The following is a 20814-nucleotide window of genomic DNA, read 5'->3' on the forward strand; positions in this document are numbered from 1 at the left end:
CATGTTGACTCAAAAGGGAACACACATGATCCTGTAATACTAAATATTAGTTTTATGCTAAAGAACAATTGTTTTCAAATGATTTGAAACTTACTTACATGATCCTGAAGCTTTTTTCATCCGTGTTGCCTCAAAAGGGAACCTGAAAGAGGCAAATACTGCTTAAGTACAGTTGTTTTCAAATGATTTGAAACTTACTTACATGATCCTGAAGCTTTTGTCTTCCATGTTGACTCAAAAGGGAACCTGAAAGAGACAAATATTAAATATTAGTTTTATGCTAAAGAACAATTGTTTTCAAATGATTTGAAACTTACATACATGATCTTGAAGCTTTTTTCATCCGTGTTGACTCAAAAGGGGACCTGAAAGAGACAAATACTAAATATTAGTTTTATGCTAAAGAACAATTGTTTTCAAATGATTTGAAACTTACTTACATGATCCTGAATCTTTTTTCATCCGTGTTGACTCAAAAGGGAACCTGAAAGAGACAAATATTAAATATTTGTTTTATGCTAAAGAATAATTGTTTTCAAATGATTTGAAACCTACTTACATGATCCTGAAGCTTTTGTCTTCCATGTTGATTCAAAAGAGAACCTGAAAAAGACAAATATTAAATATTAGTTTTATGCTAAAGAACAATTGTTTTCAGATGATTTGAAACTTACTTACATGATCCTGAAGCTTTTTTCATCCGTGTTGACTCAAAAGGGAACCTCACAGAGACAAATATTAAATATTAGTTTTATGCTAAAGAATAATTGTTTTCAAATGATTTGAAACCTACTTACATGATCCTGAAGCTTTTGTCTTCCATGTTGACTCAAAAGAGAACCTGAAAGAGACAAATATTAAATATTAGTTTTATGCTAAAGAACAATTGTTTTCAGATGATTTGAAACTTACTTACATGATCCTGAAGCTTTTGTCTTCCATGTTGACTCAAAAGGAAACCTGAAAGAGACAAATATTAAATATTAGTTTTATGCTAAAGGACAATTGCTTTCAAATGATGTGAAACTTACTTACATGATCCTGAAGCTTTTGTCTTTCATGTTGACTCAAAAGGGAACCTGAAAGAGACAAATATTAAATATTAGTTTTAAGCTAAAGAACAATTGTTTTCAAATGATTTGAAACTTACTTACATGATCATGAAGCGTTTTTCATCCGTGTTGACTCAAAAGGGAACCTGAAAGAGACAAATACTAAATATTAGTTTTATGCTAAAGAACAATTGCTTTCAAATGATTTGAAACTTACTTACATGATCCTGAAGCTTTTGTCTTCCATGTTGACTCAAAAGGGAACCTGAAAGAGACAAATATTAAATATTAGTTTTATGCTAAAGAACAATTGTTTTCAAATGATTTGAAACTTACTTACATGATCCTGAAGCTGTTTTCATCCGTGTTGACTCAAAAGGGAACCTGAAAGAGACAAATATTAAATATTAGTTTTATGCTAAAAAACGATTGTTTTCAAATGATTTGAAACTTACTTACATGATCCTGAAGCTTTTGTCTTCCATGTTGACTCAAAAGGGAACACACATGATCCTGTAATACTAAATATTAGTTTTATGCTAAAGAACAATTGTTTTCAAATGATTTGAAACTTACTTACATGATCCTGAAGCTTTTTTCATCCGTGTTGACTCAAAAGGGAACCTGAAAGAGGCAAATACTGCTTAAGAACAGTTGTTTTCAAATGATTTGAAACGTACTTACATGATCCTGAAGCTTTTGTCTTCCATGTTGACTCAAAAGGGAGCCTGAAAGAGACAAATATTATATATTAGTTTTATGCTAAAGAACAATTGTTTTCAAATGATTTGAAACTTACTTACATGATCCTGAAGCTTTTGTCTTCCATTTTGACTCAAAAGGGAACCTGAAAGAGACAAATATTAAATATTAGTTTTATGCTAAAGAACAATTGTTTTCAAATGATTTGAAACTTACTTACATGATCCTGAAGCTTTTGTCTTCCATTTTGACTCAAAAGGGAACCTGAAAGAGACAAATATTAAATATTAGTTTTATGCTAAAGAACAATTGTTTTCAAATCATTTGAAACTTACTTACATGATCCTGAAGCGTTTTTCATCCGTGTTGACTCAAAAGGGAACCTGAAAGAGACAAATATTAAATATTAGTTTTATGCTAAAGAACAATTGTTTTCAAATGATTTGAAACTTACTTACATGATCCTGAAGCTATTGTCTTCCATGTTGACTCAAAAGGGAACCTGAAAGAGACAAATATTAAATATTAGTTTTATGCTAAAGAACAATTGTTTTCAAATGATTTGAAACTTACTTACATGATCCTGAGGCTTTTGTCTTCCATTTTGACTCAAAAGGGAACCTGAAAGAGACAAATATTAAATATTAGTTTTATGCTAAAGAACAATTGTTTTCAAATGATTTGAAACTTACTTACATGATCCTGAAGCTTTTTTCATCCGTGTTGACTCAAAAGGGAACCTGAAAGAGACAAATATTAAATATTAGTTTTATGCTAAAGAACAATTGTTTTCAAATGATTTGAAACTTACTTACATGATCCTGAAGCTTTTGTCTTCCATGTTGACTCAAAAGGGAACCTGAAAGAGACAAATATTAAATATTAGTTTTATGCTAAAGAACCATTGTTTTCAAATGATTTGAAACTTACTTACATGATCCTGAAGCTTTTGTCTTCCTGTTGACTCAAAAGGGAACCTGAAAGAGACAAATATTAAATATTAGTTTTATGCTATAGAACAATTGTTTTCAAATGATTTGAAACTTACTTACATGATCCTGAAGCTTTTGTCTTCCATGTTGACTCAAAAGGGAACCTGAAAGAAACAAATATTAAATATTAGTTTTATGCTAAAGAACCATTGTTTTCAAAGGATTTGAAACTTACTTACATGATCCTGAAGCTTTTGTCTTCCCTGTTGACTCAAAAGGGAACCTGAAAGAGACAAATATTAAATATTAGTTTTATGCTAAAGAACAATTGTTTTCAAATGATTTGAAACTTACTTACATTATCTTGAAACTTTTTTCATTCTTGTTGACTCAAAAGGGAACCTGAAAGAGACAAATACTAAATATTAGTTTTATGCTAAAGAACAATTGTTTTCAAATGATTTGAAACTTACTTACATGATCCTGAAGCTTTTTTCATCCGTGTTGACTCAAAAGGGAACCTGAAAGAGACAAATACTAAATATTAGTTGTATGCTAAAGAACAATTGTTTTCAAATGATTGCAAACTTACTTACATGATCCTGAAGCCTTTTTCATCCGTGTTGACTCAAGGAACCTGAAAGAGGCAAATACTGCTTAAGAACAGTTGTTTTCAAATGATTTGAAACTTACTTACATGATCCTGAATCTTTTGTCTTCCATGTTGACTCAAAAGGGAGCCTGAAAGAGACAAATATTAAATATTAGTTTTATGCTAAAGAACAATTGTTTTCAAATGATTTGAAACTTACTTACATGATCCTGAAGCTTTTGTCTTCCATTTTGACTCAAAAGGGAACCTGAAAGAGACAAATATTAAATATTAGCTTTATGCTAAAGAACAATTGTTTTCAAATGATTTGAAACTTACTTACATGATCCTGAGGCTTTTGTCTTCCATTTTGACTCAAAAGGGAACCTGAAAGAGACAAATATTAAATATTAGTTTTATGCTAAAGAACAATTGTTTTCAAATGATTTGAAACTTAATTACATGATCCTGAAGCTTTTTTCATCCGTGTTGACTCAAAGGGAACCTGAAAGAGACAAATATTAAATATTAGTTTTATGCTAAAGAACAATTGTTTTCAAATGATTTGAAACTTACTTACATGATCCTGAAGCTTTTGTCTTCCATGTTGACTTAAAAGGGAACCTGAAAGAGACAAATATTAAATATTAGTTTTATGCTAAAGAACCATTGTTTTCAAATGATTTGAAACTTACTTACATGATCCTGAAGCTTTTGTCTTCCCTGTTGACTCAAAAGGGAACCTGAAAGAGACAAATATTAAATATTAGTTTTATGCTATAGAACAATTGTTTTCAAATGATTTGAAACTTACTTACATGATCCTGAAGCTTTTGTCTTCCATGTTGACTCAAAAGGGAACCTGAAAGAAACAAATATTGTATATTAGTTTTATGCTAAAGAACCATTGTTTTCAAAGGATTTGAAACTTACTTACATGATCCTGAAGCTTTTGTCTTCCCTGTTGACTCAAAAGGGAACCTGAAAGAGACAAATATTAAATATTAGTTTTATGCTATAGAACAATTGTTTTCAAATGATTTGAAACTTACTTACATGATCCTGAAGCTTTTGTCTTCCATGTTGACTCAAAAGGGAACCTGAAAGAGACAATATTAGTATTAGTTTTATGCGACTCAAAAGGGAACCTGAAAGAGACGAATTTAAATATTAGTTTTATGCTAAAGAACAATTGTTTTCAAATGATTTAAAACTTACTTACTTGATCTTGAAGCTTTTCTCTTCCCTGTTGACTCAAAAGGGAACCTGAAAGAGACAAATATTAAATATTAGTTTTATGCTATAGAACAATTGTTTTCAAATGATTTGAAACTTACTTACATCATCCTGAAGCTTTTGTCTTCCATGTTGACTCAAAAGGGAACCTGAAAGAGACAATATTAGTATTAGTTTTATGCGACTCAAAAGGGAACCTGAAAGAGACGAATTTAAATATTAGTTTTATGCTAAAGAACAATTGTTTTCAAATGATTTGAAACTTACTTACATGATCCTGAAGCTTTTTTCATCCGTGTTGACTCAAAAGGTAACCTGAAAGAGACAAATACTAAATATTAGTTTTATGCTAAAGAACAATTGTTTTCAAATGATTTGAAACTTACTTACGTGATCCTGAAGCTTTTTTCATCCGTGTTGACTCAAAAGGGAACCTGAAAGAGGCAAATACTAAATATTAGTTTTATGCTTAAGAACAGTTGTTTTCAAATGATTTGAAACTTACTTGCATGATCCTGAAGCTTTTGTATTCCATGTTGACTCAAAAGGGAACCTGAAAGAGACAAATATTAAATATTAGTTTTATGCTAAAGAACAATTATTTTCAAATGATTTGAAACTTACTTACATGATCCTGAAGCTTTTGTCTTCCATTTTGACTCAAAAGGGAACCTGAAAGAGACAAATATTAAATATTAGTTTTATGCTAAAGAACAATTGTTTTCAAATGATTTGAAACTTACTTACATGATCCTGAAGCTTTTGTCTTCCATTTTGACTCAAAAGGGAACCTGAAAAAGACAAATATTAAATATTAGTTTTATGCTAAAGAACAATTGTTTTCAAATGATTAGAAACTTACTTACATGATCCTGAAGCTTTTTTCATCCGTGTTGACTCAAAAGGGAACCTGAAAGAGACATATATTAAATATTAGTTTTATGCTAAAGAACAATTGTTTTCAAATGATTTGAAACTTACTTACATGATCCTGAAGCTTTTGTCTTCCATGTTGACTCAAAAGGGAACACACATGATCCTGTAATACTAAATATTAGTTTTATGCTAAAGAACAATTGTTTTCAAATGATTTGAAACTTACTTACATGATCCTGAAGCTTTTTTCATCCGTGTTGCCTCAAAAGGGAACCTGAAAGAGGCAAATACTGCTTAAGTACAGTTGTTTTCAAATGATTTGAAACTTACTTACATGATCCTGAAGCTTTTGTCTTCCATGTTGACTCAAAAGGGAACCTGAAAGAGACAAATATTAAATATTAGTTTTATGCTAAAGAACAATTGTTTTCAAATGATTTGAAACTTACATACATGATCTTGAAGCTTTTTTCATCCGTGTTGACTCAAAAGGGGACCTGAAAGAGACAAATACTAAATATTAGTTTTATGCTAAAGAACAATTGTTTTCAAATGATTTGAAACTTACTTACATGATCCTGAATCTTTTTTCATCCGTGTTGACTCAAAAGGGAACCTGAAAGAGACAAATATTAAATATTTGTTTTATGCTAAAGAATAATTGTTTTCAAATGATTTGAAACCTACTTACATGATCCTGAAGCTTTTGTCTTCCATGTTGATTCAAAAGAGAACCTGAAAAAGACAAATATTAAATATTAGTTTTATGCTAAAGAACAATTGTTTTCAGATGATTTGAAACTTACTTACATGATCCTGAAGCTTTTTTCATCCGTGTTGACTCAAAAGGGAACCTCACAGAGACAAATATTAAATATTAGTTTTATGCTAAAGAATAATTGTTTTCAAATGATTTGAAACCTACTTACATGATCCTGAAGCTTTTGTCTTCCATGTTGACTCAAAAGAGAACCTGAAAGAGACAAATATTAAATATTAGTTTTATGCTAAAGAACAATTGTTTTCAGATGATTTGAAACTTACTTACATGATCCTGAAGCTTTTGTCTTCCATGTTGACTCAAAAGGAAACCTGAAAGAGACAAATATTAAATATTAGTTTTATGCTAAAGAACAATTGCTTTCAAATGATGTGAAACTTACTTACATGATCCTGAAGCTTTTGTCTTTCATGTTGACTCAAAAGGGAACCTGAAAGAGACAAATATTAAATATTAGTTTTAAGCTAAAGAACAATTGTTTTCAAATGATTTGAAACTTACTTACATGATCATGAAGCGTTTTTCATCCGTGTTGACTCAAAAGGGAACCTGAAAGAGACAAATACTAAATATTAGTTTTATGCTAAAGAACAATTGCTTTCAAATGATTTGAAACTTACTTACATGATCCTGAAGCTTTTGTCTTCCATGTTGACTCAAAAGGGAACCTGAAAGAGACAAATATTAAATATTAGTTTTATGCTAAAGAACAATTGTTTTCAAATGATTTGAAACTTACTTACTTGATCCTGAAGCTGTTTTCATCCGTGTTGACTCAAAAGGGAACCTGAAAGAGACAAATATTAAATATTAGTTTTATGCTAAAAAACGATTGTTTTCAAATGATTTGAAACTTACTTACATGATCCTGAAGCTTTTGTCTTCCATGTTGACTCAAAAGGGAACACATGATCCTGTAATACTAAATATTAGTTTTATGCTAAAGAACAATTGTTTTCAAATGATTTGAAACTTACTTACATGATCCTGAAGCTTTTTTCATCCGTGTTGACTCAAAAGGGAACCTGAAAGAGGCAAATACTGCTTAAGAACAGTTGTTTTCAAATGATTTGAAACGTACTTACATGATCCTGAAGCTTTTGTCTTCCATGTTGACTCAAAAGGGAGCCTGAAAGAGACAAATATTATATATTAGTTTTATGCTAAAGAACAATTGTTTTCAAATGATTTGAAACTTACTTACATGATCCTGAAGCTTTTGTCTTCCATTTTGACTCAAAAGGGAACCTGAAAGAGACAAATATTAAATATTAGTTTTATGCTAAAGAACAATTGTTTTCAAATGATTTGAAACTTACTTACATGATCCTGAAGCTTTTGTCTTCCATTTTGACACAAAAGGGAACCTGAAAGAGACAAATATTAAATATTAATCATATGCTAAAGAACAATTGTTTTCAAATGATTTGAAACTTACTTACATGATCCTGAAGCTTTTTTCATCCGTTTTGACTCAAAAGGGAACCTGAAAGAGACAAATATTAAATATTAGTTTTATGCTAAAGAACAATTGTTTTCAAATGATTTAAAACTTACTTACATGATCCTGAAGCTATTGTCTTCCATGTTGACTCAAAAGGGAACCTGAAAGAGACAAATATTAAATATTAGTTTTATGCTAAAGAACAATTGTTTTCAAATGATTTGAAACTTACTTACATGATCCTGAGGCTTTTGTCTTCCATTTTGACTCAAAAGGGAACCTGAAAGAGACAAATATTAAATATTAGTTTTATGCTAAAGAACAATTGTTTTCAAATGATTTGAAACTTACTTACATGATCCTGAAGCTTTTTTCATCCGTGTTGACTCAAAAGGGAACCTGAAAGAGACAAATATTAAATATTAGTTTTATGCTAAAGAACAATTGTTTTCAAATGATTTGAAACTTACTTACATGATCCTGAAGCTTTTGTCTTCCATGTTGACTCAAAAGGGAACCTGAAAGAGACAAATATTAAATATTAGTTTTATGCTAAAGAACCATTGTTTTCAAATGATTTGAAACTTACTTACATGATCCTGAAGCTTTTGTCTTCCCTGTTGACTCAAAAGGGAACCTGAAAGAGACAAATATTAAATATTAGTTTTATGCTATAGAACAATTGTTTTCAAATGATTTGAAACTTACTTACATGATCCTGAAGCTTTTGTCTTCCATGTTGACTCAAAAGGGAACCTGAAAGAAACAAATATTAAATATTAGTTTTATGCTAAAGAACCATTGTTTTCAAAGGATTTGAAACTTACTTACATGATCCTGAAGCTTTTGTCTTCCCTGTTGACTCAAAAGGGAACCTGAAAGAGACAAATATTAAATATTAGTTTTATGCTAAAGAACAATTGTTTTCAAATGATTTGAAACTTACTTACATGATCTTGAAACTTTTTTCATTCTTGTTGACTCAAAAGGGAACCTGAAAGAGACAAATACTAAATATTAGTTTTATGCTAAAGAACAATTGTTTTCAAATGATTTGAAACTTACTTACATGATCCTGAAGCTTTTTTCATCCGTGTTGACTCAAAAGGGAACCTGAAAGAGACAAATACTAAATATTAGTTTTATGCTAAAGAACAATTGTTTTCAAATGATTTGAAACTTACTTACATGATCCTGAAGCTTTTTTCATCCGTGTTGACTCAAAAGGGAACCTGAAAGAGGCAAATACTGCTTAAGAACAGTTGTTTTCAAATGATTTGAAACTTACTTACATGATCCTGAATCTTTTGTCTTCCATGTTGACTCAAAAGGGAGCCTGAAAGAGACAAATATTAAATATTAGTTTTATGCTAAAGAACAATTGTTTTCAAATGATTTGAAACTTACTTACATGATCCTGAAGCTTTTGTCTTCCATTTTGACTCAAAAGGGAACCTGAAAGAGACAAATATTAAATATTAGCTTTATGCTAAAGAACAATTGTTTTCAAATGATTTGAAACTTACTTACATGATCCTGAGGCTTTTGTCTTCCATTTTGACTCAAAAGGGAACCTGAAAGAGACAAATATTAAATATTAGTTTTATGCTAAAGAACAATTGTTTTCAAATGATTTTAAACTTAATTACATGATCCTGAAGCTTTTTTCATCCGTGTTGACTCAAAAGGGAACCTGAAAGAGACAAATATTAAATATTAGTTTTATGCTAAAGAACAATTGTTTTCAAATGATTTGAAACTTACTTACATGATCCTGAAGCTTTTGTCTTCCATGTTGACTTAAAAGGGAACCTGAAAGAGACAAATATTAAATATTAGTTTTATGCTAAAGAACCATTGTTTTCAAATGATTTGAAACTTACTTACATGATCCTGAAGCTTTTGTCTTCCCTGTTGACTCAAAAGGGAACCTGAAAGAGACAAATATTAAATATTAGTTTTATGCTATAGAACAATTGTTTTCAAATGATTTGAAACTTACTTACATGATCCTGAAGCTTTTGTCTTCCATGTTGACTCAAAAGGGAACCTGAAAGAAACAAATATTGTATATTAGTTTTATGCTAAAGAACCATTGTTTTCAAAGGATTTGAAACTTACTTACATGATCCTGAAGCTTTTGTCTTCCCTGTTGACTCAAAAGGGAACCTGAAAGAGACAAATATTAAATATTAGTTTTATGCTATAGAACAATTGTTTTCAAATGATTTGAAACTTACTTACATGATCCTGAAGCTTTTGTCTTCCATGTTGACTCAAAAGGGAACCTGAAAGAGACAATATTAGTATTAGTTTTATGCGACTCAAAAGGGAACCTGAAAGAGACGAATTTAAATATTAGTTTTATGCTAAAGAACAATTGTTTTCAAATGATTTAAAACTTACTTACTTGATCTTGAAGCTTTTCTCTTCCCTGTTGACTCAAAAGGGAACCTGAAAGAGACAAATATTAAATATTAGTTTTATGCTATAGAACAATTGTTTTCAAATGATTTGAAACTTACTTACATCATCCTGAAGCTTTTGTCTTCCATGTTGACTCAAAAGGGAACCTGAAAGAGACAATATTAGTATTAGTTTTATGCGACTCAAAAGGGAACCTGAAAGAGACGAATTTAAATATTAGTTTTATGCTAAAGAACAATTGTTTTCAAATGATTTGAAACTTACTTACATGATCCTGAAGCTTTTTTCATCCGTGTTGACTCAAAAGGTAACCTGAAAGAGACAAATACTAAATATTAGTTTTATGCTAAAGAACAATTGTTTTCAAATGATTTGAAACTTACTTACGTGATCCTGAAGCTTTTTTCATCCGTGTTGACTCAAAAGGGAACCTGAAAGAGGCAAATACTAAATATTAGTTTTATGCTTAAGAACAGTTGTTTTCAAATGATTTGAAACTTACTTGCATGATCCTGAAGCTTTTGTATTCCATGTTGACTCAAAAGGGAACCTGAAAGAGACAAATATTAAATATTAGTTTTATGCTAAAGAACAATTATTTTCAAATGATTTGAAACTTACTTACATGATCCTGAAGCTTTTGTCTTCCATTTTGACTCAAAAGGGAACCTGAAAGAGACAAATATTAAATATTAGTTTTATGCTAAAGAACAATTGTTTTCAAATGATTTGAAACTTACTTACATGATCCTGAAGCTTTTGTCTTCCATTTTGACTCAAAAGGGAACCTGAAAAAGACAAATATTAAATATTAGTTTTATGCTAAAGAACAATTGTTTTCAAATGATTAGAAACTTACTTACATGATCCTGAAGCTTTTTTCATCCGTGTTGACTCAAAAGGGAACCTGAAAGAGACAAATATTAAATATTAGTTTTATGCTTAAGAACACTTGTTTTCAAATGATTTGAAACTTACATGATCCTGAAGCTTTTGCCTTACATGTTGACTCAAAAGGGAACCTGAAAGAGACAAATATTAAATATTAGTTTTATGCTAAAGAACAATTGTTTTCAAATGACTTGAAACTTATTTACATGATCCTGAAGCTTTTGTCTTCCATGTTGACTCAAAAGGGAACCTGAAAGAGACAAATATTAAATATTAGTTTTATGCTAAAGAACAATTGTTTTCAAATGATTTGAAACTTACTTACATGATCTTGAAGCTTTTGTCTTCCATTTTGACTCAAAAGGGAACCTGAAAGAGACAAATATTAAATATTAGTTTTATGCTAAAGAACAATTGTTTTCAAATGATTTGAAACTTACTTACATGATTCTGAAGCTTTTTCCATCCGTGTTGACTCAAAAGGGAACCTGAAAGAGACAAATATTAAATATTAGTTTTATGCTAAAGAACAATTGTTTTCAAATGATTTGAAACTTACTTACATGATCCTGAAGCTTTTGTCTTCCATGTTGACTCAAAAGGGAACCTGAAAGACCCAAATATTAAGCACAAGTATATGACCATATTGTTATACTCGGATCTCACTCTTACCTTTCTGTTCTGTGATCCATAGCGAACTAGAATGCCCTCACATTGCTTCCATATATAAATACTTTTGAATAAATATGACGTCATCCTCTTTTACGAGTGCGTTATATTGAGTGGATATGACGTCATGTATTTTTGTTAAGAGTCTTTCTGTAATATCTTGACGGTTCCACTTTTTGGATGTGACGTCATCCATATTTCTTACAAAAATTTGCTAACTTAATTACTCAAAACTGCTCTATGTTGACTATAATGAAATTATTAACAAGAGAAGTACCATATTTTAGCCCGAAGCTAAATCAAAATAATTTAGTTTTTTTTTATGATTTATTAAATTATTTACTCGAAACTTAAGTTTCTTCGTTTATATATCACCAAAACAGAATCTGAAACATTGAAATATTAAATATTAGTTTTAGGGTAAAGCGTAATTGTTTTTTGTTTCTGATAATTTAGTTTATCTCACTCCTCCTTGTCTTCACCTTTTCCCTCTCCAAAGGCTGCTGATCTTTGATTACCTTGGTCAATCTTTTATAAAAGTAAAGCTTATAGAAACAAATCTACAGCCGAAATAAGGTGAAAAAAAGAACACGACAAAGATGCTAGTTGTGTTGCGAGAGCAACACTTTGGTTTTGTCCCGTTTTTTTTTCCTATGCCGCCGATGTCGGCTTATTCCTTGAAACTGGTAAGGGTCTAACCTGTGCGGTTTTTACGGAAAGTTTGGACCTCAGGCCGGATTGATGAATACGGCATTACATTTTGGAAAGCTCCGCAGAACTCTTGCCTGGGGCCAAAAAGGATGGTTTTTGCTTGTCCACGAGCCAGAGCCTAGGGTGTAGTGAAGTGGAGTTATGCAGCCTATGTTAGAGAGGAGTATATGAAGTTGTGCAGCCAAGCTTTCGTTTCACCAAACCATGTTTCTGCTTTCGATTTGAAAGCTCCGTTCTAGCAGGCAAGCAGGCAGGCACCACTTTCAAATTGAAGATTGACTAAAATCTATATGTTTTATACATATGTGGCAGTTACCCGGCCCTACAGCCAATATATCTTCTTTGAGTGATAAATAGAAAAATTTACAGAAGCGAAAAACGGCATTTTCCCACGGGTCCGAAAGTGCTACCGTGATTTCGGCTGGGTTTGTCATTTGTTTTTTCGGACTTGGGATTGAGGTAGAGAAATGTTATCAGATGTACCTCTTAAGCTTTAAAAGTTCTGTCATTGCTAATTACACTGGAGGTTATCCTTTGCTCCTTTCTAAGTGGTGACGTTAGAAAGTCGGCCTACGGCAAAAAAAATCAACTTTTGAGCTAAGACAGATAGAATTCTTTTTTCGACGGCAATCGATAGCTTTTGATGAGCTGATCAAAGTATATGTCATCCATTTTTATGGCACTTGGTATTAACCAAGTGACATATAGCAATCGCAAACTCTGTCGGTCTGTCTGTCTTTCTGTCGGTCTGTCGGTCCCGGTTTTGCTACTTTAGGCACTTCCAGGTAAGCTAGGACGATGAAATTTGGCAGGCGTATTAGGGACCGGACCAGATTAAATTAGAAATGGTGGTTTTCTGAAAAATTTTCTATTCTGAAAAATTAGAAAAAATTAGGTATTTTTAACTTACGAACGGGTGATCGGATCTCAATGAAATTTGATATTTAGAAGGATATCGTGTCTGAAATCTCTTATTTTAAATCCCTACCAGATCTGGTGACATTGGGGGGAGTTTGGGGGAAGGAACCTCAAATCATGGAAAACGCTTAGATTGGAGGGATCGGGATGAAACTTGATGGGAAAAATGAGCAGAAGTCTTAGATACGTGATTGACATAATTGGAACGGATCCGCTCTATTGGGGGGGGTTGTTAATTCTGAAAAATTAGAAAAAATGACATATTTTTAACTTACGAAGGAGTGATCGGATCTTCATGAAACTTCATATTTAGAAGGACCTCGGAACTCAGATCTCTTATTTTAAATCTCAACCGGATCCAGCGTCATGGGGGGGGGGTGGCAGTTTGGGGGACCGGAAATCTTAGAAAATACTTAAAGCGGAGAAATCAGGATGAAACTGGATGAAAAGAATAAAAACCTGTCTAAGATACGTGACAGACATAACCGGACCGGATCTGCTCTCTTTGGTGGAGTTGGGGGGGGGGTAATTCGGGAAAATGAGGTATTTGTAACTTACGAACGGGTGACCAGATCTTAATGAAATTTGATATTTAGAAGGATCTTGTGCTTTAAAGCTCTAATTTTCAATTCCGACCAGATCCTGTGACATTGGGGGGAGTTGGAGGGGGAAACTGGAATTCTTGGAAAACGTGAAAATTGGGGTATTTTTATCTTACGAATAGGTGATCGGGTCTTAATGAAACTTGATATATATAGAAGGATCTTATGTCTCAGGTGCTCCATTATCGACTCGAATTGGGTCCGGAGACAAAGGGGGTTGGAGGAGGGAAACAGAAATCGTGGAAAACACTTAGAGTGGAGAGATCAGGATAAAACCTGATGGGAAGAATAAGCACAAGTTCTAGATACGTGATTGACATGATTGGAATTGATCCGTTCTCTTTGGAGGAGCTGGGGGGTGTTAATTTGGAAAAATTAGAAAACTTGAGGTATTTTTAACTTAGAAATTTTAACTTTATTTTTAACTTTATTTATAACTTTATTTAGAACGGGTGACCAGATGTTAATGAAACTTGATATTTAAAAGGATTTCATGTCTCAGAGCTATTATTTCAAATCCCGACCAGATCTATTGACATTGGGAGGAGTTGGAGGGGGAATCGGAAATCTTGGAAAACGCTTGGGTAGAGGAATCAAGATGAAGCTTGGTGAATAGAATAATCAAATGTCCTTGATACGTGATTGACGTAACCATACTGGATTCGCTCTCTTTGGGGGAGTTGGGGGAGGGGTTTAGTGATTTGGCGATTTTGATGCTTCTGGACGTGCTAGGACGATGTAGGTAGGCTTGGTAGGCTTGTCAGGGAGCTGCACAAATTGACTTGATAAAGTTATTTCCCCAGATTCGACCATCTGGGGGGCTAAAGGGAGAGGAAAAATTAGAAAAATGAGGTATTCATAACTTACGAGTGGGTGATCGGATCTTAATGAATTTTGATGTTTAGAAGGACATAGTGACTCAGAGCTCTTATTTTAAATCCTGACCGGCATTAAGCCTCTGATCTTCCTTTTGAATAAATCTAATGATTCTTAGAATTTTGTTAGAGCTCATACCATATGAGCTCCTGGCTCTTAGCTCTTCTCGCCTCGTCACAAGTTCCATATGAGCTCTTAGCTCTTGTTTGGTACAAAAAAATTCCTTCATGAGTTATACTAGTTTGAAAGTTTCAGGGGGTTGACAATTTCAATAGTAGGGTACACACTGAAACCAAAAATTGGCCGAAACCAATTGTGAGACATGGAAGGGGACATGTAAGGAAAGGTCGGCTGTTAGCTCATAATCATCTTCGGCATTGAGGGGTTTGTAAATTTTGCTATTTGGTGTACCTATTATGTGTTTCCAGCATATTTGATGGTAAGACCGAGTTTGTTCCAGTGGTAAGATATGTAGGGGACTTGTAAGTAATAATCGTCTGTTAGGCTACAATCATCTTTAGTGAGGAGGGGCTTATAACTTTTGCTAGTTGGTGTAGCCTACCCATACTCGCTGTAACCTAGAACTAAGTGTTTACGCAACGGGTATAAACGATAATGTAAAACAACGAGGCAGTTTCGTAATAATTAATAGAGTGTCGTCTATGATATTTTGATCCTGAAAAGTTACGGATAGCTTTCTAATACCAACTAGATCATATAAGATACTGTTTCAAGTTTTGATCCGTCAGGATGTCTATGATTGATAAGGATAACGTTCAACCGGCTGCAAAGTCAATTTAGTCCCTTCTTTCGATACTATTTTGTTATTGTTGTTTTTCCAACGCTGAGAAATAGCCTTTGATCATGTGATTACTGATCGATAGCGAAGAAACAAAACCAAAGTCTTCTTTGAACATAACGTTTTAAAAGCTTCGATAGGCTGACAGCTTCAGCGTTTAACCGATAGCAAAGAAACAAAACCAAAGTGTTGCTCTCGCAACGCTTTATTCGGCGAAGCCGGACAAAGGTTGCCGCAACACTTCATGTTGCTCAGGCAACGTAGGTCTAGTTTAGTGTAGAATTGGATATTTCTGAAAAATGTTTCTTTTTTCTGAAAAAAAGGCTATTTCTGAAAAAAAATTCAAATTTCTAAAATTTGGTAAAATTTTAGATGAAGGCTATTCTGTTTCTTGGAGAGTAAGTACACAAATTACCCGAACCACTAAAATTAGAAATTGCACATATTGCCTAGGGCTACATTATTTCTTCTTGTTTTATGTTTTACTTTCACTTTCCATTATCTTAAGGTCACTTTAAAAAAAAAATCGGACAAGAAAATTTAGTAAAGGTCTTAAGAAACAACAGCTGTGCTTAGAAAAAAACATTCCAAGACACACACTTGAAAACATATAGGCTATAATGGAACAAATTCTTGTTCTTAGAACACCTCTGATTAGATATTTATAATCAGCATAAAAGATTGTGTTTATAAGGTTAATAGAAAAAAAAACAAGAGCAATAGTTTATTTTAAAAATAAACGCATCATGCAGAAGGAAGGTTAAAATAAATTTTGCACAGAAACTGCACATTTTGAACTAAACCTGTTAATTTTTCTTTGTCAGCCGCTTGTTTTCTATAAAACTAATATATTTTTTCGTCGGATACAAAATAAAACAACTCATTTTTTTACTTAATGTAGTTTTCAGTATTTTTGCTTGGTCTTCTTTGGGCCAATTCTTTATGTTTATTGCTAGTATGACTTAGAAAATTTTAAATTAATTTTCGAAACGTCTTCTAAACATTTGAGAATTTTGTGGAGTGTGAACCAAAGCAAAGGTTTTAAGCAAGCTACAGAAGAGCTGGGATGTCTACCAATATATGGCCATCACGAAGTTTAAACCTCCATATATATGACTAGTATACCAATATATGGCCATCAGGAAGTTTAAACCTCCTGATACATGACTAGTATACCAATAATGACCATCAGGAAGTTTAAACCTCCTGATACATGACTAGTATACCAATATACAGCCATAATGAAGTTTAAACCTCCTGATATATGGCTAGTGTACCAATATTTGGCCATCAGGAGGTTTAATTCCTTTGATCAGTTTTAGTAGTATCAGTATTCAAATCAAGGTTAAAAACCTATTCAATTTCTCAGGTATCTAACAACAACAGAATGGAAAGAATTAGGTGGAAAGAAATATGTACCACCTGGCACAGATGCAGCAGGATTCAAAAGATTGCCATTTGATTACTGTGCATTGTCATTACAACCATTTGAAAATCCTGTTTGTGACCAAGAAGGGAATATTTTTGAGATTATGGAAATAGTCCCATTTCTGAAAAAATTTAGAGTAAACCCCGTTACTGGCCAGGTAATATATTTATTTTCTTTCTCATACAAATTACAGCTCCTAATCCCATTCGTGTAATCATAGGTTATTTAAGATAAGATTTTTGTTTTAGAAAAATGGCTATCACATGCCTAGGTGGGCCGAATTCGCACTTTAGAGTCACAATCACATGTAAAATCACATGCAAAAAACAAGGTATTTTTGACGTTATACCTTGAATTAGGTTTTTTTTTCTAGACCACTACCTTTCTGTGACGAATAAATAAACATTCAAATGGGGATAAGTCCATTTACTAGACAGTGAAAACAGATAGTATATAACTATAAATTCAAAAACATTCCTCTCCAATTAGAAGACAAAGAAGACATTACGACCTTTATTAGAAATTCAACTTACATTTAGGCAATATTAAAGAAGAAATCCACAACTCAATATTTTGGATGAACCATAATCTGTTATCACTGTTGTATGGACTTATCCACATTTGATCATTTATTTGTTCATAAAAAAAAAAAAAAAACAAGCAAATATAAAGTCAGAAGAAAAATTTCAAAAAGTTTGTCAAAAATGCTAAAAACAAATAAAACGTGCGCAATGAAAAGGGAATAATATAAATTAAAACTCAAGGACAATTTAGTAAAAAAAAAAAAACTCAAAAGAAAGCTCAAAATTTGAAAAAAAAGCATAAAACAATTGTAAGGTAAAAAAGGGGGGACTCGCTTATTCAATATGTTCACTATGTACGGGACAAAAGTTTTTCTATATTTTTTAGTGGACAAATTTACTGGGGTAAGAACTTCGATAATTTTTTTTTGAAGCATAAAGAGGAAGGTGAGGTTGAAGGAGGGAAGATCAACTAGGGAAAGGGTATTTTTTTTCGGGGACTATCTAGGGTATTGTTGGCGAAACGCAAGAAAATTTGTTGCGTTTCCTTTCCCTTCCTGCTCCTTTCCTTGAGGGTGAGCTGATTTGCTGTTCGAAGGAGGGAGAAAGTAAAACAGTTCAAAATAGGGATGATACCTTTTTATTGACAGTGAATAGATATAAAATTATTAAACTGGATATTTCGAACACATATACAGTGTTCATCATCAGCAGTAAAACTAAAAGACATGAATAAAAATAAACAAAATATATACCTAATAAACTAATTACATATAGTTTATTGCTCTTATTTTTTTCAATGCAACAGTGGAGGCTAATCTCTTTGACCTTTTCGGTTCCGGTTCATTAGAATTATCTGACAAATTACGTGGACAGAGGTCATAGCTCTTAGGTGAGGTGATATTTACTTTATTTGACCTCAGTAAATTATCATAAATTGAGTTTAATCCAAATTCACCTGTATCTCTGTTTATGGAATTATTCTTGATGAGAATCTTTTTAATTTCGATTATTTCCCTGAAAATTTGCCTCAAACCCTGGTCCCTAGAAATCAAAGAAACATTTTCAAACAAAATAAAATGATTTAGAAAATTAAAGATATGTTCCGAGAAGGCCGACGTGAAATCTTCAGGTTTCTTCCATTTCCATTTCAAATTTCTTACATTAAGTATCCGTCAGAACTTGTAAAAAAAAAACTAAAAGAAGTTGAGATTTCTTCAAATTCTATAATTTCAAGTTTCGACATAGTGTCAATGTATACGAGTATTGATGTAAAAGCCGCAGAAATTCTTCTCGAGAGAAAGTTACTAAGAAATTTGGACTTAATTAGTGGTGAAACAGTTTTGGAAGTCGGTGTAATTATGAATTTAATTAGGTTGTGCAACATGTTCTCTTATTTTTTTTTCAATTCAGAGGGGGTTTTTTCGAACAAGTAAATGGTTTACCCATGGGGGCCCCTTTAAGTCCTTTATTAGCTAATTGTTTTGTAGAAAATATTGAAACAATAGCGTTAGATTCATACTTTTTAAAACATAAATTTTGGGGGAGATATATGGATGACATAATTTCAGTATGGAATTATGGGGTGGAGGAATTAAAAAGTATTTTTAGAACATCTTAATTTTTGGGGAGGGGATTTAAAATTTACAATAGAATTAGAAGAGGATAATAAACTCCCTTTTTCTGGATGTCCTTCTTTTAAAAAATGAAAATAGTCTGGATTTTAAGATTTACAGAAAGCCTACTAACAATAACAGATTTTTGTCGTTTTTCTCCGGTCATGCTCGCCAAGTAAAAATTGGTTTAATCATATCTTAAACTGACCGCATTTTTAGAATTTGTTCTCCAAAATTCATTGAGGAGGAATTATTGTTGTTAAAAGAGATTTCAATAAGTAACCATTATCCGGGTTTGTTAATTGACCAGACTTTTTCGAAAAGAAGGAAAAAATTTCTAGAATGTTCTTACGATATTCTGGAAACAACAGAAAAGAAAGATAATTTTTGTTCTCTACCATGTGTTCCAGGTTTGAGTAAAAAACTTAAAAGAATTTTACAAAATAATGGGTTAAAGGTAGCTTTAAGAGGTAGTAATACTTTGGCTAGTTTTTTAAATTCTGGAAAGGATCGGACTTCCGTAGAGCAACAAAGTGGGGTTTATAAAATCCCATGTATTTGTGGAAGCTCTTATGTGGGACGAACCAGAATTTTAAAACGAGATTGCTACAACATCATAATTTTATTTCATCGTCTTTAAAGCAAAATACCAAACCTGAAGATTTCACGTCAACATATATTTAATTTTCCAAATCATTTTATTTTGTTTGAAAATGTTTCGTTGATTTCTAGGGACCAGGGTTTGAGGCGAATTTTCAGGGAAATAATCGAAATTAAAAATATTCTCATCAAGAATAATTCCGTAAACAGAGATACAGGTGAATTTGGATTAAACTCAATTTATGATAATTTACTGAGGTCAAATAAAGTAAATATCACCTCACCTAAGAGCTATGACCTCTGTCCATGTAATATGTCAGATAATTCTAATGAACCGGAACCGAAAAGGTCAAAGAGATTAGCCTCCGCTGTTGCATTGAAAAAAATAAGAGCAATAAACTATATGTAATTAGTTTATTAGGTATATATTTTGTCTATTTTTATTCATGTCTTTTAGTTTTACTGCTGATGATGAACCCTGTATATGTGTTCGAAATATCCAGTTAAATAATTTTGTTTATATTCACTGTCAATAAAAAGGTATCATCCCTATTTTGAACTGTTTTACTTTCGTCATGGAAAATGCTATTGTCTACTTTCCTAGAGGAGTCACCCCTAATTCATTCATCAGCAATCTTGACCACGCAGATGATATCTATTTGTTGGCAAATGACGAGACTTGTTGGCATGCACAGACTATGCCATCATGTCACACTTCCTGGGGTAAATTTGAACAAGGACAAAAACAAAATCTTCAAACTTTGAAGACACGCTCTGAAACCATAGTTGTCTTGATGGAGCTAGTTTAGAAGCTATTGATCAGTTTGACATATGATTTTTTTGTGCTTTTAATGTGCTTTTAATTTCAGAGTGCTTAACAAATTCCCCCATGGACATCTCTTCCTCCGTAAAATTTCCCCCTCTCCAACAATTCCACTTCATCGGGAAATCCAGTCCATAAATCAAAAGGCACGTTAACGCACTGAATTAATATACAGGAACATATACATTACAGGATACATATACAGGAACATATACATTAATTGATATACAGGAACAGCGATTTTTTTTTTCAAATGTCATGCCTTCCATAATAGAGTTAATTCCACACTGAATAAAGTTGGCCTTTACCCTATATTT

The 20814-nt window shown here is 32.2% G+C and overlaps 1 protein-coding gene across 3 annotated transcripts in view; it reads left to right on the plus strand.

The window, feature by feature from the left end:
• The window catches only part of LOC136026169 (RING-type E3 ubiquitin-protein ligase PPIL2-like), a 90467-nt gene that overhangs the window by 34059 nt on the left and 35594 nt on the right, over positions 1 to 20814 (plus strand). For all 3 annotated transcript variants that reach the window (XR_010617223.1, XM_065702486.1, XM_065702487.1), the window contains exon 2: positions 16878 to 17094. Coding sequence is in view for 2 of the 3 variants with exons in the window: in XM_065702486.1 (XP_065558558.1) it covers positions 16878 to 17094 (217 nt within the window). In the remaining variant the exon portion in view is untranslated. The remainder of the gene's footprint in view (positions 1 to 16877; positions 17095 to 20814) is intronic.

The sequence above is a fragment of the Artemia franciscana genome, chromosome 4 (genome assembly GCF_032884065.1).
Source record: "Artemia franciscana chromosome 4, ASM3288406v1, whole genome shotgun sequence".
Taxonomy (NCBI): Eukaryota; Metazoa; Arthropoda; class Branchiopoda; order Anostraca; family Artemiidae; genus Artemia; species Artemia franciscana.